The 18,491-nt window shown below is 34.0% G+C and overlaps 1 protein-coding gene across 1 annotated transcript; it reads right to left on the reverse strand.

Annotated features, from left to right (window-relative positions):
• Positions 1–7,634: 7,634 nt before the first annotated feature.
• On the reverse strand, positions 7,635–8,802 carry LOC105328088 (mid1-interacting protein 1A). Its single transcript, XM_011428841.4, has one exon. The coding sequence runs from the start codon at positions 8,562–8,564 to the stop codon at positions 8,067–8,069; it is 498 nt and encodes a 165-aa protein (XP_011427143.3). The 5' UTR covers positions 8,565–8,802; the 3' UTR covers positions 7,635–8,066.
• Between the last annotated feature and the right edge of the window lie 9,689 nt (positions 8,803–18,491).

Raw genomic sequence — 18,491 nt, forward strand, 5'->3', positions numbered from 1 at the left:
AGACATAAAAAAAAATTTACCAAAAAATTAATTTTTTGTCGTAATAAGTCTGAATTATTTTTGGTTTCTTTCTGTTTCTTTCTATTAAGCATAGCATAGACGCACGTTCTCATTGCTGGAAACTTGGTTTTTTTTTAAAGGCTGGAAATTATGCAAATCTTCCTTACCTAAACCAAAACGCTCAATAATGCCGTGCACTCTGATATTAAAATAGATGTGAAATAGATATTGATGAGATACATGTTCATTCAATTTACGCACGGAAAACGTTCAAAAGGCCTTGTTTATTGACAAATAATGTATATTGCACGTATTGATTTTCATCAATTGGAACCCCCCCTTTTCAAAATTGCTGGATCCGCCTCTGCGTTTACATTTTTGCTTGAGTGAAAACCATTAGAGATTGCAAAACACGGCCTTTTGAAGTATCGTATATATACTTTTATGAGTAATGGTTTAAGTACAAAGTTTTTATTCGGTTAAAGTGAACCAAGTAATGGAGATGAAAGGTCGTGAGGTCCCGAGTGTCCTCAAATGGTTTAAGTATACGTGTACTAAGTTGTGAAAATGAAAGGTTTAATGTCAAAATGTCAAGTGTAAAACATGACCGACTTATGCTTGTCATTTTTTTTTTGGTAGTAACAGTTGCAGTAGCTAGGAAACTCCTTTTCGGTCGAGGTCAAACAATAAACCTCGAATTCATTACATGTACATAGGTGTCCATGATAACCCCCTTTTTATAAAATTTTATATCAATACAACACATTTTATGATCTGTTGATATGTGAGCTAACCTTAAAGTTTATCAAATTCAATAATATACCCTAAAATATATTATACAGAAGAGATGTATACAAGGCTGTCTAGCCGGTTCATAAATTGATGTGAAACGGCAACTCCATTTTGTATAAAAATTCTTACATTCGGTAATGTTCAAACGAAACTTCTCGGGCATTCCCGGCAGGCTCGGAAAAACACCTTGAATGCATTAACATACACCGGATGTTAAAATTTTATACAAAATAGAGTCGCTTTCCCTTAAAATAAGTATCGGCTAGACATCCTTGCATCTCACTTCGGTGGTATTTTTGATGGTTTATCATTGACTTAAATAAAGTCTTGCTAACGTCTCAACAGATCGTAAAATATTTGCATTTATATCAAATTTCAATTTTTTTTTTTAAAGTGGGGGTCATTGACGCTTATGTAAAGCATTCGAGGTGTTTTTCCGAGCCTGTCGGGAAGACCCGAGATGAGAGAATGATACCATCGAAGTTTTTTACCTAGCTCTGCCGGAAAGGCCTTAAACGTTTTATTTAGTGTAGAACCATTTTAACAAGATCTTGGACTTCTAGTAGGATGTAACGACCAATGACGCTAGTTTCAAGCGAAATATACACAGATTGGGTAGTCTTGCGCAAAATCCAGACAAACCTTGTTGAATTCAAAGAGCCATGGCTGAGTGGCCTATAATGAAATAGACAGGCCTACGTCACATTGCCATTTGACTCAACTATACCCAAAGTCCAAGCTCTTCTTAAAATGTTTCTAGTTATATTCCTGAGTTGTCGTTCGTACTTCACAACACTACATATGATAAAATCTTAAAATATATCGAAACATATCGATTTATACCAAGATAAAATTGTACGTTAATTGTTTGTCGGATATTGTATAAATGTGAAAAGCCTTTTAAAACACATTTCTATTATGTGGTGTTAGTGATGTTTTCAAAACTTAAGGTTGAATTGTTGTTTGTAACATCAACTGTATAATAATTTTTTGTTTGTTTTAGAATTACTACATGGAATCATTAATCTCTTCTTTGACACTTGTTTTTCTTTAATCAAACATAATAAATAAAATTATCAATCATTAATTTATGAATTATAAAGATTTGCTCTCTCTCTCTCTCTCTCTCTCTCTCTCTCTCTCATTTATCTTAAGTTCTATTTATTCATACAGTATAAAGTTTATGCTAAAACGCAATTAGTGTAGGTTACAGAATCTAGAGCTTGCACTCACATCACAGGTTAGTACTAAGTTAGATATAGAAAACATTCAGGTCACCAATGATATTTGTGGTTTTTTACTGTTTAATCTCTCTTTTGAAAGGTATATATCTGAATTACGATATGATAAATGATACATGTATGAAGATAATGCTGAGGGTTAGAGAGAGAGAGAGAGAGAGAGAGAGAGAGAGAGAGAGAGAGAGAGAGAGAGAGAGAGAGAGAGAGAGAGAGAGAGTTTTAATGTTATAATGTTATATATCTTAAATCATAAAACTGTAGTAATTTCAGAAATCAAAATTGATGAACTAAAGCTTGTGTTATTGGTCAATGTGGTAATGGTTAGGTTTTTTTTAATTTTTTTATTGGTAATCTTTTTTTTTATTCAAAGATTAACAATTTTTCACCCTTTTCGCAATTCATTGTAATTTTTTTTTTAATTAAATTATTTCTAGCAAATTACATGGCAAAGGCTTGATTACACAGTGGTTTGCTACAGATACTTTGTATACTTTTTAGAGTTATCTTTCTTTCCGTCAATATTTTCTACACAAAGACGCCAGCTGCATGGCCGAGATCGGCGGTATATTGGGTTTAATTTCCTGTCCGCTGCCCCCCTACAGGTAAAAAACATTGACAATGATTAAACTATAGAAAAAACAAGTTTTTATTGATTCTTATCAAAAGAGATCTATACATGCCAGTTTTCATAGCTAAGTTTTGGTGCGCCTCTTTATCCAATATTGGGTTTATAAATATCGAACATATATCAACACACGATAAATTTTAACTGCGACATTGAACTAGTGGTCCAATATTTTATTAAATATTTTGATAGAGAAAATAACTTTTTTTTCATATATAAACATACCATATTGGCCTGTTTGCTTTTTATGCGATAGTTATCTGTCAAGTGGGTGTAAACTCTATAGTTTCGGTTACAATCCTACATAGTACGTGTGCTAATAGTACTTATTTATAAACACCTTATGTAAATTACAAATATCACAACGTGTGATGAGTAGTAAAATGTATCTACGCATGTTGATATTGCTTAGATGATTTTATGTAGCTATATATTACATATACATGTCACCTTCATACACAGAGAGAGAGGGGGGGCGCGTTATGTAAACTTTCGTATATATAATTATATATACTTTTCAATATGAATCAGCAGAGAGAGAGAGAGAGAGAGAGAAAGAGAGAGAGAGAAAGAGAGAGAGAGAGAGAGTTGTATACAGGAGTTTTAATGTTATAACAAGTTTGACCTGTGCGTGCACGGGTTGACATTGCATATGATACCAGGCTTTTACAATATAGATACATCGAAACACCGTATATTGTTGACATTTGCATAACCAAACTTCAAGCCTACAATAATGCTAATAATTTCACTGCACAGCTCTGCTGGGTTGGAATAATCTAACTGTGTCTCTGGAAAGGCCTTCACCACAGCCTCCCGGGATTTAGCGTGAATATAATGCGCATGCGCAAGATTGTAAAATCCAAAAAATTCAGATGATTTCCGGAATTTTTTGAAGAATTTTCGTTGATTTTTAATCAACGAAGCTTGATTGAGAAAAAATAAAAACAAATTGAAAATCTTCAAGTACCAATGATGTTTAAAATATATAAAACAAAAGACAGTACTCTTCCGCTTTATCGGTATTAAAGCTAAAAAATTCGAGTCTATTATTTTGATATACTAGTAGTAGTAGACCTATAGATATACTAGTAGTTCTTAAATCATAAAATTTTACAATATATGCATGTTTTAGATAATTAAATTTAACTTACATTGATAGCATATCACTTAGTCTTATCAGTTTTACAGGGGCTTTGTGATTTTATGATTTTTTTTTTTTACTTTTTATGATTACAATTCTCTATCTTGTGTATAATTCTAAAATCCCCAGACATACATGGATATGTTTACCGGTATTAGAAAAATAGTTGTGATATGTATTCTGAATTATAATATCAATTTCAGTTGTTGTGACATCCAAATCGTTTATATAAGGTTTGTGTTCATGCTTTTTTCAATTTTAAATATACAGGTGTTTTTTTTCAAAGATTAACAATTTCATATCCTTTTCGCAATTCGTTTTATGAAAACTTAAATTATTTCTCGCAAAGTTTATGCAAATAAAAACACGACAGTTCTAAACCCTGTTTACACAGTGGTATGCTACAGAAATATACTTTTTAGTGTTATCTCTTTTTCCTTCAATATTTTCTGCACGAAGACGCCCGAGATCGCCGGCATACTGGGGGTTTTTTTCTCCCCTGTCCGCTGTCATTCTACTTACCACCTCTACCCGTCCCAAACATTGACAATGATTAAACTATAGAAAAAACACGTTTTTATTAATTCTTACAATAAGAGATAATATGGGTAGTCATTTATCGAATATATAAACGTACATTACAATCATATACATACACATGATAAACTTTAACTTCGACATTGAACCAGGGGTGCAAAATCATATCAAACATTTTGATAGAGAAAAAAAATAGTGAATTTTGCTTTCATATGTACACATCCCAACTGGCCTGTTGGCTTTTTTAGGTGATAGTTACATGTATATATGTCATTTGGGTGTAAAGTTGTAAACTGTAGTTTAAAACAGTGCTTATTCAAAAACACCTTATGTAAATTACTCAACGTGTGATAAGCTTAAGTAGTAAATTGTATCTACGCATGTTGAAATTGCTCTGAGAGAGAGAGAAAGAGAGAGAGAGAGAGAGAGAGAGAGAGAGAGAGAGAAAGAGAACTTCACGTAAATTTTGTCTATAGATAAATTCTATTCAAACTTACAATGAACATGCAAATTATGATAAGAAAGGAAAATTAATATTTATGGATCAATCTCAGTTTTTATATGAAAAATCAGTTTAATGAAGACAAAAATCAATTTTTAATCAACTACAACATCGGCGAATAACTTTTCAGTAAGAAACAGCAGAACTAAACGGCATCCTATAGCTACATGAACATACATGTATATACTAGTGCATCAAGATTGGAACAGCAGCAGACGAGATGAGCAGTTCCGGTGAGATTTCGTCATCTGTCTGGAAACGAGTTCAAATCCGTATATGACACCCTCCAGGGTTGAATTAGTCTCGTACATGTATATACAGAAAAAAAATCACCAATACTTACATAGACGTATTATACCAGGTAATGTACAGGTATATCTTGTTCCCCTAAAATAAAGCCACGATACATGTATATCGGGGAATAAGGCTACGGCTGAAACACGATTATAAGGTTTATAAATGACAATCATATGCTTGATAATTATTAAAATTAATTAAAATATTAGGTTTGGGCATGATATTTATAAGTTAGTTTGTGAAACTACGGGAAAACAGCTGATTGTTTGTAACAACTCAAGTACTTTTGGGTATAATACTAGTTTATGGGATGGTAACCATTTTATACGATTATTTATTGTATGTAAATGTATTATAACAGTCTTACGGAGAAATAAGGTTTGGGCAGGGGGGGGGGGGGTCGAGGGTGGGAACAAAGATCACGCTTAAATAGTCCATAACAATCTCAAAATCAGATAGTCTGTTACCATCAGATTTTCCTCATTAATCTTCTCAATCATAATACTTTATCTTTGTAGTGTTTCTGTATTCTATACGGTTTACGGTAATGTACTTGTATACATATATATGGGTGTGGCGTTTCGCGGTTAAACATCTGCTTACATTTCTTCTCTGTTCATTCGACGTCATTACATTGTACGATATCCTTCTTTCACGGATTGGCCATCTTGATAACGATATACATACATGTACATGTACGTCTGTGTGTATTTTTAAGACATCCTGTTCATAATGTACGTGAACGTGTCAGGTCGTTGTCTCTGTGTGTAAAATAGCACGGTTTTTTTTTTTTTAGTTTTATTTTAATTTTTGGGTTTTTTTTTTTTTTTTTTTTTTTTTTTTTTTAGATATTTTGGTTTTTCTGTATAGATTAGAAAGTTGATGTAAATTAGTACATGCTACTACAAGAAGGTCTTTATTCGAATTTCATCAACAATGTTAGGATTCTTCCTCTTTACTATCTATATGCCGCCTCACTCTCCGGGTAGAGAGAAAACTTGCGAGACAGTATCAATGAATGATAAAAAAAAAACCACATTGTGTATATAAACAATATAGGCAGTTGAAAAATATACTCGCTTCACAATCCATTTTTATTATGAGAAAAGTAAAAGCGTCATATTCCTTTGTTAAAACTACAAAGTGTATCAGTATATGAAATAGTTCATGGAAACACCAGCAATATAAAGTCAAAGACTATTATGATATATTTAGACATGTTTATTATTTTAAAATATTTTCAATTTAATTCACATGTGTATTAATGTTTTCATACATTTGATCGATCACATACTAACAAAACCCACGCATTAATAAATGAGGATATAACATGAAGAGTGTGTATTAATTTATTAAGATTGTGTACATGTATATACTATGGGGCGATTCTACTTAACCTACCGAATTAAATAACTATTTTTATATGTTCAGGAGTATATTCAAGACTCCAGAAGATTTAGTTCTGGAAATTATACATCATTAATTAACTATATATAATCATTACTTTTAACTGTGCATATTCTGCATATTTGATTTGTACATTTTTCAATACAGTGTGTAGTTGTTACATTTATTTACACTTCAAGGAGAAGAACTCGCAAGTTGTGCGAACTTGTTTCTAATCCTTTTGTTTATGTTGTAAACAATAAAATATGTTCGATTCAATTTATTAATTTATGGGCAACTGTGTTATAGAGGTAGTGCAGCACAGAGAGAGAGAGAGAGAGAGAGAGAGAGAGAGAGAGAGAGAGAGAGAGATATGGAACTCCCACACTATACACGCCAGCATTTCTGCGTTGATAGATGATAAGTGTATGATATTGACTCACATCATATAAGGGATTTACCTGTCCAGGTGAGACAAGGTACACTGAATACACCTTGACGCACAGGATCGGCCAACAGGAAACGTTCCTGATTGAACAGGTCGCGTCCCGCGGGGGCATCATATACCTCAGCTCAACGTTTGTTCGGTCGCTCTATCAGGACTAGAGCTCGGTACAAAACGATGTGGCAATTCTATTCGACGAATGATTTTGACGTAAATAATAGACATTCAAAGGTGATTCTTTATAAACACATTGAATTATGTGAATTACATAGCAATATGTAACACAAACATAAAAGAGAAATACAATATAATAATGAAGCAGCATTAAAAGGGGATTTGTGCTTTTTAAGACTAAACCCTATTCATTCATAATAATTCACGGATTATTTCTGTCGAGTCCTATTTCAACAAAAAGAATAAGAAGATTTTCATTTACATGCGATTGCACATTGACTTCCTGCCTTATTTCAAAATCTTGTACTCAGAGAAAAATAAAAGCTAGCATTTTGATAGGCTAAGGTAATAAAGTGCGTTTTGAGCCCTTTAAAATTAATTACATTTCTAAATCGATAACAGATCATAATATTTAGGTAGCGCCATGGAACCCAATCCGTCACGGATTTAGTTCATTAAGTTTCAAAACAAACAGAACACAAACAACACGCTAAAGATTTTAGGCATTTACTATAAAAAAAAATAATATTCATAATTATATATCAATAATAATGTTTTTAAAACATTATTACGCAATGAACACATTTTTTATTCGCAAATCGACAATAATTTGCAAAATAAATTTAGAACAAATAAATATTAAATAAAGAGAAAAAAAACACGCATGCTCGTAAAGGACTGACTTTGCCACATCAAAAATAGGCATACTGTGCATCGATTATTATTGACATCAAACTTCATTGCACTTGGAACGAAATGGTGTGGTCTGGACTCCGTTCAAAACACAACAGAAACATAAGTTAATTGAACAAAAAAAACTCGTTTTGAAATATCGCGTTCACACCCTCTCTCTCTCTCTCTCTTTCATTCTTAGTCAGGCACTATTTAACACAACACCCACAAGTTATTTCAGCGTGGGGGTGTCAGATAGCGAACGAAGAAATGGACCGTGTCGACCCCTCCCCAACGAACTCAGTCTCGTATTTGTCCGTCAGCGCCTTTGCTGTATTGGTCAATTGGTCCATGACGTTATAAAGTCCCTGCAAATGATGACGAAACAGTTCGGCCGTCTGGTTGGAAGAGTCATTCGAGTTATCGTCCTCCGAGTCCGATGACGTCACAGCTTTCTCTTCCACGGCCCCGGGACTTCCGCTAATGATCTCCTTTTTGATCGAATTCAACAGTTTGTAGAAACTATATAAATCGGTTCCTGGATTCATAATGGGCATCAGCGCCATGTTGTTGTTTTCCTCTCGGATTTCCGAATTTTTGGATCCCATTTCCATATCCTTTAGGCGACTCGGGATCATCACCGTATCGTCCATAACATTCACCGCCTGGACAAATTTATTGAGAACCGTCAGCAGCGATTGGCTCGGCTTCTGTTCGCCAGAGCCGTTCGATATCCGACTCTCCGACATCTTAAATTCTGTACTCACTATGTAACCTGATCACTGTTATTTCCTCAAAACGTCCGCAGGGCGTGAACAGATAATCAGGCAGTCTGGACGAAGAAATTCCACAAAATGCCGAATAACCAATGCACTATTCCTCGAGCACAGAAAAAACAAGCTCTTTATCTTGTAACAACTGCACGAGTCACATTATCTGCCAGTACCAGCTTACAGACACAAGCACTTTTGCCGGTTGCATTACTTTATGTATTAGTAACCAAGGTCAGGCCACCTAAGCTCGATTTGATTGGTCGGTTTAATCATAAGGTGTTTGCGCGATATTTATATCTATCAGGCGTAAACAAAGCGGCGTGGTTTGACGATCCCACGTGGAACACACGTCAAGGATTTTTATATCGTTTCAATTTCATGAATGGAAATCATGTTGTTTCACAATAATTAATATAAAAAAAACCAATATTATAGAAGGAAGTTCATTATCTGTTAATTAGAATATTACGACAATGTTCATTGGCCCGTGAGTATGTAGTGTATTTTGTGGGTTTTTTCATAGTTTATTTTTTTTTTACTTTGTTGTTTTTATTTGATTATTTATTTATTTTTGCGGGGGGGGGGGGGTGGATGGATGGAGGGTGTGTGGTCAAATGAATTAATTGCACATTTACATGCATATTTTCACAGAACAGAAAAGACCTTGTATATGATAAATTGTAAATCTTTTTTCTACTCCATAATCTTTTAAAAACATATACGCATTGTTTCCCGTCGAATTTTCATACATTTTATGCATTGGTAATAAGAAATCTATGTTTACAATTATATCACTTGCATAAAATGTGCTTATTTCATGTATGTACAGTGCTTATTATCAATTCAAATTTTTCATAATATCGTTAATGAAAACAATCCTCTGTAAATATTGCCATTATTTCAAATACATGCATTGCGTGCCTTTTCCACAAGATAATTCTTAGGTAAAATCAACGCCTGTACCCAGGGACACTGTTATAAACCATAATCATATACATTTATACGCTGTATTTTGTATTTCATAAAATATGCATAAATATATATTGTATTATAATAAATTTATTGGAATGGTAGGTTCTAAATACTAGTAATCGTTTTTATTATTGTTTTCTGCCATTTCCAGGTGTGTTTTTTTTTCAGTAAAATTTAAGTTTTAAAAGTTATTTCAGAATAATACAATTCTGTGCTCCGCTACATGCGTATTTTATTCAATATAATGACACCACGAGAGGTGAAAGTGTTTTTTTCCTGTAAGTCGACATATGAGTGAAATGAAATCTTTTTTTTATTTCCAGGGAGTTCTGACATTGTGTGTTTTCATCTTTCGCGTATATGCTTTTTAATATTTCTAAACATCATGTCGTTTTCACTCTGAACCAAATTTACACTCCCATTTTTTTTGGTCTAAATCTTGAGGACTGCGAGCATATATAGTCACGTGACTTGTGAGGACGATCACCCAAATGATCGGGTCCTAATGGAGGGAAAACAATTCCGACACCCCCACCGTCCGTGGTTTTTCAAGAAGGTGTAGAAATAACCTTCTCCTGTCACTCATCCCCAACACACGTCCACAAACTCCAACCTAGCGCAGCCTTGTTTACCCGATATCATTACATTTATAGAATCATGTATGTTCTGTTCTGTAATAAAAACCCAAAGAGTATATTTTGATTATGACGCATACATCACATGTACAAAAGACGTCTAAAACATCACCCTTCTCAAGATTAGATATATCTTTCCCTCTTATGTGCATGTATAAGTGTGTGTGTATATATATATATATATATATATATATATATATATATATATATATATATATATATATATATATATATATATATATATATATATATATATATATATATATATGTTGACATACATATAGGGCAGACTTGTCAATCCTCACCCTTCTTAAAATTATCAGCATCCTTCCTATTTATGCACATGTACATGTACAAATCTATAAAAAGGACTGAGTAAGGATGTAGGAGCTCACTATGTCGAGCATCGACCGCATGTCCGCGTTTGACCGTAATCTTTATTAATCACGCGTGACGGTACACCTGGCAACAAAGACAGCCCACCGTCACCATGGTAACAACTGACTCAGAGATTTAACCGGGTCAGGGTCACAGATAGACTTAATGCACCGCGTCATTGAGAATATGGTCACAGTTTAGTGCCTTAATCTTAACATTCATCATATAAATCTGCATGCAAACTACAACTGTAATTCATGTTTAGTATATTTCTATACACTAATGTCCTATGTAGTAGTACATAGGTGGGAAACCATCGTACTTTTTTAAAGAAGTGGTTTAAAAATATCCAATGATTCAACGTCTCTATTTTTTTTCAAAAGGAAGAAGTCAACCAGACGACAGACAAGACTCAATACTATTGATAATGTACATCTTAATATCTCTCTATATTATAAAATAACTTTTAAATTTTATTATTTGTTGGAAGCGACCGTCCGGTAGGAGGAGAATATATTTACGAACAATCTCTACATAAATACATAAAAAAAATGCAGACTATGTAAACATAGTTTACGTTGCCTCGATCTTTTCAGTACTTTGTTTAAATAGCTGTTGAATGATCCCTGCAGCGTTTACGTTAACAGCTTGCAAAAATAAAACCATTCATTAAATTATGCCTAACTTCCATGGCCGTTCTAATATAGAGGGCTGTATATCTACTGAATATATATGACCTCCCCTTGAACCGTCTCGCCGGGCTCTCGGTCAATGACTTGTGTAACGCAGTGTGATCTTTTGAAGTGTGTTAAAAAAAAACTTTGTGTAATATTAGATCGAAGTTCAAGGTGGAACGAGATTGCCTTTAAAATATTTTATTTCCTCGTTTGTGTTGTGTGTGTGTGCACAGGCTTAGTGCCCATAAAAAGGGCAAAGCTCATTAGCCCATGGTTCCCCTGTTTAGCCCATTATCCCCTGTGATGGGTACGAAGAACAGTCAAAAACGGGCTTAGCACTTTGTGTGTGAGTGCAATAATTTCAGAAAGCATGAAGAGGGCATGCAAAACAATATCAGTAAAGCATGAAGTTGGAATGGTCTGTGCGTGCTAATTAATACATGCATAAAGATACCGGTAATTAAAATTTCACTAGCAAATGTATTTCGGCTGCAATGAGTGAATGCTATATACTACGATGACAATGACGATGAGCTTTATTCTCATAACTGAAATTATCGTTAAAAAAAAAAAAATTTGTACAGCATGTACAAACTACAATAAAATTAATGAAAATCATTAGTACGGGCATGATGAAGGGATAGCAAATGGTTGATTAATAAAAGAGTCTCAAATCTTTCCTTCATGAAATGGAGTCGTTAAACGTTTAATAACTATACAATATGAACTGTAGAAACATCAATTAACACTCAAGAAGATGCACGTAGATTTCATCAACAGATAGAATAAATTTATGTTTATGTGGTTCTTTCAAACCTTTAGTGCAAGAAAATACAAAAAGGCACCATTGCAAGTTTAGCACGAGAGAAATGTACATTTCTTTTTTTTCTAATCAATTGATCTTCCTTTTTATAGAAATCGGATACTTACAATATATGTCATTTCACCTTATATTAGTTTAAAATATTTATCAAATCAGTCATTTATTTTTAAAATGGTAGGCATGCTCTTGCAATGCAGGCCTTAATCTTTGGATGTGCTCAAATGGTTATATGTGTATTAAAGTATTTATCTGTGGGTATCTGAGAGAGAGAGAGAGAGAGAGAGAGAGAGAGAGAGACAGAGAGACAGAGAGAGAGTCATTATCAATCGCTTTCATTCCAAAAAAGTTCGAAATACATGAGTTGTTTTACGAAAGTGCCGTATCTTTTAATCAAGTATACATGTATGTATCATTCAAAACATGAGTCACAGACAAAGTACAAATCATATTGTTTGAAAACAACCATCACTATTATATTTTGTACAAAGCTGATGTAACAAACAACAGACCTTGCCTCTAATACGTCATACAATGTACAATGAAGCTGTGTTCTGAACGTCTACATGGACGAGCTTTCCATAATTAATTTTTTAAGTTCCGAATAAATTATTGTCTATTGTTTGTCAAAACTAAACAGCAGTGTGGTTTTTTTTAAACTTCACGTTTGTATAAAATACATCATGAATTCTCTCTCATTATTTCTCCCAAAGATAGTATCATTATTTTTATAAATAAGCATGTTTACAAAAACACGTTTCCATATCCATTGATGAAACAATGAAAGGTAAATTGATAATCCTAAGCAACCTGCCCACAACCAACACGAAATATCTACGTTTGATTCTAATAATTTATGCTGGCCCTTTTTTAAACAAATCTAGTTTGTAAGAAAACTCTCTCTCTTTCTCTGTCTGTCTGTCTGTCTGTCTGTCTGTCTCTCTCTCTCTCTCTCTCTCTCTCTCTCTCTCTCTCTCTCTCTCCACACACACACACACAATCTTGTAGTAATAGTTACGTAAACGAATGATTATATAATAAAAAATACATGCAAACGTAGTTTTTGAAAGAATCGACAAGGGATCAACGCATTATTAACCGAATTCACATGAGAAGTGTGCTGAAACTTTATATAGATAATCTGGTCATTATTTCAATATTTGAATTAAACCAGATTGACCTCGCAATGACCTGGTCAGGACAGGTTAATCCGATAGATTACGAGAGTCCGAGTCAGACCAGAGAGATTAGGGGCATATGTGACCCAGGGAACGTGATGTAGAAGCTAGTCCTACCATGCAGGGTATACCGACGACAGATGGTTAAAGTTTGTGACGTTGTGTTATCAATTCACTGTACATGTACATATTTACGGGTTTTTTCTATGAATTCTTACTAAGGAATTTCCAGTTTTATTATATTTCACGATTTTCCGTAGGGTTAAAGTTTCAATAATGGATCTTATTCCTATGCTGGACCAGAGTATATCGCGGTTACCAGGGTCCAGCAGAAAGAACCAGTGCAAGTTTTTAAAAAGCTTGATTTGGACCTTCAACAAAAGATGCAATATTTCCTTAATTTAGGTCAATGCTACCTCACAATATAATATATATATATATATATATATATATATATATATATATATATATATATATATATATATATATATATATATATATATATATATATATATATTATGCCACTTTCCGAGGACACAAAGATATCTTCAAGCCTAACAGAACGTTACATTGAGCACTCAATGCAACTTCATCCCTCGATTGTAAATTTTCATACTCAAGGTCGTATTCTAAACAAATACTTGAAAACAAACAAATTGCTCATGAACACTATTGCTTTAATTGCATAATGCATCTCTCTCTCCCTCTTTGCGCTCTCTCTCTCTCTCTTTGCGCTCTCTCTCTCTCTCTTTGCGCTCTCTCTCTCTCTCTCTCTCTCTCTCTCTTTGCTCTCTCTCTCTCTCTCTCTCTCTCTCTCTCTCTCTCTGCACTCTCGGCCTTGACAACTTGAACTTTTGTTACACAATAGACACATTTGTTCAGCAGTATAATTCACCGTACTTGACAGCTGTTCAAAAACAACAAACAAGGCACACATTCTGGCAAAGGACCACTGTATATATATAAACCCTGCACAGATAAAGTAACCTTCGTTCTGTTTCGGCCTCTGAAATATGGATCAGTATACCAAACTTACGTATGCACAAACGGTTACCTGATATAATTCATGGATTTTATCGGGTACAATGTAGGACACTTTCTTGTGCATTGGGGAATGCCTAATTGCACGTTCGAGCATGCGATCGAAGTTCAAGGAAAATTCCCCCATTGCTCCGTGGGCGTGTAACCGTGTACATGTACCGATAATAAAGACCACCCCCAAACACACACACACTGAGTCTTCATTGGTTCATCAAATTGATGAACTACTGCAAGGGTTGAAAGTACATACATGAAACTTACCAAAACATAAACATGTCCATATTGATATGACATGACTGCGCCACCATAGGTACGATTGCATTAAAAAAAAAACCACATATCTGTAGTTCCTCTAAAAATTGCACAAGCCTGAGATGGACTACAGCATACGCCATGACAACGGGTCTGAATATCTTTAATTCTATTTCTGTAAACGAGGTTCGGGTTAAAATTTCTTAAGGCTAATGCAAAATTAGAAAAAGTGAAGTCAAGGTCATTAAGGTAGGTCAAGGTCAGAGAATTATAGCATCCTGAATTTGCTCTTTCATGTGGTTTAAATTGTCTTTGTTCTTTTTCTTGAATTTTTGGTCATTACGGTATCAAAAAATATGTTCACAAAAATCGAAGTTATAAACTCTTTTATAGGAACACTTGCAGAATTGGTGCTCATGTCAATGATGGAAATATTGAAGACAATAAAAATCTATATTTTAGGTTACACATGATACATCTGAAAAAAAAAACAACAACAAAATAACACATTTGGCTTCTTTCCCAAATCTCTTCTTTTGATTCACCTCGAATTCCAAGTTTTATGCATTGATTAATAATACCACTTTCAGAGAACTTTTTTTTTAAATTGTGCGCATTTTTTTCAAAAGTTATTTTTATTACCCCAAACACTTTTAACAGCTTACTTACGTTATCTCTGGCACACGCCAGTCCGAACATCAACATCCCGGTTTAACTTGGGGACATATCTTCATAATAGTCCGGCTGATTGGTGAAAAAATTGCTCACTTAATGAAGAAAGCATCAAATTTGGCATGTTGGTATGTTTAGGTGTACTGAGCAATATAAGCTATGGACCAACTCTCAAATATCAATATGGCCGCCATTTTCAAGATGGCCGCCATATAGCTTATCATTTTAAAAACTTTTTTCAATAAAATCTCTATTTTTGATCCTAGAAGTTCGAAATTTTACACAGTTGATATTAAGTGGATGCTTTGGAAGTTCTAATATTCAAAATGATAATATTTCAATATGGCCGCCAAATTCAAAATGGCCGCCATGTAAAATATCTTTTACATCTCCGTTTGTTTCAAACAATACTACTTTTGATGATGGTTTAAAATACAACAGAATTTATCAATTGTAAATGAATTGGGAGCCTTAATTAATGATTGAATTTGATAATTTGATCTTTCAATATGGTTGCCATATTATCTCTGACAGGTTTTATATAAAAGTTTTCAAATGAGTTCATTGATGACTGGTATGAGATTAAAATGTTTTACATAAATGAATTTATTTCACTTGAATATAAAAATGATAAAATGGAATCAAATATCAGTTAATTAGAAAATTAGGACGAATCTGCATTTACATGTAACAATGACATACAGTGGTTTCCATACTTGGATCATGATGCAGACGACAAAATGGTTACACAAAGTAGGTAAGTGTTTGTGATTTGATAATTTATTTATAATTTTCTGAATAATATCACATAAAAAACACTTACATAAACATAAACAGTTAAAGAACAAATGTTAAATAGATAACAAATGTTCCATCCCCTAAAAAAGTATGAAACACCATTTCGGTAACAGTTATAAAATTTTTTTGAAGTAGCTAAATATGGTAGGCTATTTATCTAAGATGCGTGTAAGTTTTGAAATATTGTCATCTTATTTCAGTCAATTTGACCAAAACAATCGAGTTTATATAACCTTTATAATATATTGTAGATCTTGCTTGGCAAGTGATTGAGGAAATGAAGTAAAGTTATCATTTGATAAGAAATGTCCAAACACATTAAAATCGTAAATCCAGACATTGAGTCTTCATCGTCAAATCTAACAATAATATTTGATTGGGAAAAATGTATTTTATGCCAAGAGAGCACATCTGAAGCTCTGCAATGTCCAGCAAATATAAGGAGATCTGATATTGAAGTTGGTGCTGGATATAGATCTCTGGAAACAGTGCTCCTTCGATGTCAAAGTATAAATTGGTTTCCAACGACAATTAGACTTGACCAATTGAATGATGCAAATGGTATTGCATCCAAGTTACAGTTGATGAAAGCCAAGTGGCACAAAACAAGTAGGAACAAATACACAGACATGAAATTAAAACGACATGAACATTGGAAAAGAAAAGTTGAATCAGACATTTCTGAAACATCAAGAAAGATAACTCGCCAAAGTCCTGGTTGCTCGACATCGACAATGACTCAAGATTGTTTTTTCTGTGGTGGAACATCAGGAGAGCTTCACAAAGTTTCTACCTTCAGTATAGACAGTAATATCAGGAAATATGCATTGCAAGCGCAGGATACTGTATTGTTGGCGAAACTTAGCGCAGGGGATATGATATCTCAAGAAGCTATGTATCACAAAAACTGCTACTTAAATCTTTTTAACAAAGCAAGACCACAAAAGATTGTAGATGAGAATGGCGAAAATCAAATCCATGGAATAGTTTTGGCTGAACTTGTATCATATGTAGAGGATTCACGAATGAACAAAGGTGTAGCTGCTGTATTTAGGCTGGCAGATCTCATGGCAATGTACAGTAATCGTTTAGAGCAATTTGGTCTCGACGTGAATAAAAGACCCAACTCAACACATGTAAAAGACAGAATCCTAGCAGCAATACCAGATTTACAAGCCCACAAACAAGGACGGGATGTTTTACTCATGTTCAATGAAGATGTTTGGAATGCTATTCGACAGGCAATTACAAATCACTATGATGACGATGCTTTAATTCTTGCAAAAGCTGCAAAAATTGTTCGGAAGGAAATGATGCAAACAAAGTATTCCTTCAAAGGGTTCTTTGAAACTGATTGTCAAAAGAATTCTGTTCCACAATCTTTAAAAACATTTGTAGGCATGATTTTAGGTGGGCCAAGTATTGAGATGCAGTCCGAAGCTCAGTGTACTCTAACGATTGCACAATTGATCCAATTTAATTCATCTGTTCGCAGGAGAAAAGATTCTGCAATTTATTCATCACATGCAACTGACCGAGAGCCTCCATTGCCAACATATTTAGGCTTGCTAATACATGCTGAAACAAGAAAAAGAGGGCTTGTTGAAAAGCTGTATGATTTAGGCTTATCCATTTCTTATGACAGAATAATGCAATTATCAGCATCACTGGGAAATTCCAGCTGCGAATCTTTCAATATTGAAAATGTAGTTTGTCCTGCTAAGCTTAGAAAAAATCTTTTTACAACTGCTGCAATTGACAATATAGACCACAATCCTAGTTCGACAACTGCACAAGGCTCTTTACACGGCACAGCAATTTCAGTATTCCAACATCCAGAAAATGAGGGGGATGGCATCGAGCGCTTGATCCCACCAATAGAGGCATCTTTTGCTAGACATGAAAAACTAAAGCCACTGCCAGAATTTTACACTGTAGTCCCACCAGTTGTGCTTCCAAGGGAAAGATCAGAGAGTTCTCCAATTAGAGGTTCCCTACTAGTCACTGATGATATACATGTAACAGTTCCGAATGCATTGAATGAGGAATACAGGTACAGTCAGTTCAAGCATATCTTTTACAACATACACCATAGCATAGCATAGCATTGAAATCTCATATCATAGCATTGAAATCTCATAGCATAGCATTGGAATCTCATACCATAGCATACAGTCTCATAGAATCGCATTCGTCATATCATACCATAGCATACCATAGCATAGCATACAACAGTATTTTAACTCGGTTTTAAACGTTTTTATTTGAAAAAATAAATGTTTACATGATAGATTTATGGCAAACTTTGGCTTCTTATTATTTTACTTCGAAATGTGTGGTACTCTTCTGTGTATGGAGGCGTTTTTGTTCAAATCTCATAGCATACCATAGCATAGCATAGCATACAATATCATTAAGCCCTTCATTTCAGTTTCTCATAGCATAGCATACAAATCTCATAGCATACCATACAAATCTCA

This window comes from Magallana gigas, chromosome 8, assembly GCF_963853765.1.
Source record: "Magallana gigas chromosome 8, xbMagGiga1.1, whole genome shotgun sequence".
NCBI lineage: Eukaryota > Metazoa > Mollusca > Bivalvia > Ostreida > Ostreidae > Magallana > Magallana gigas.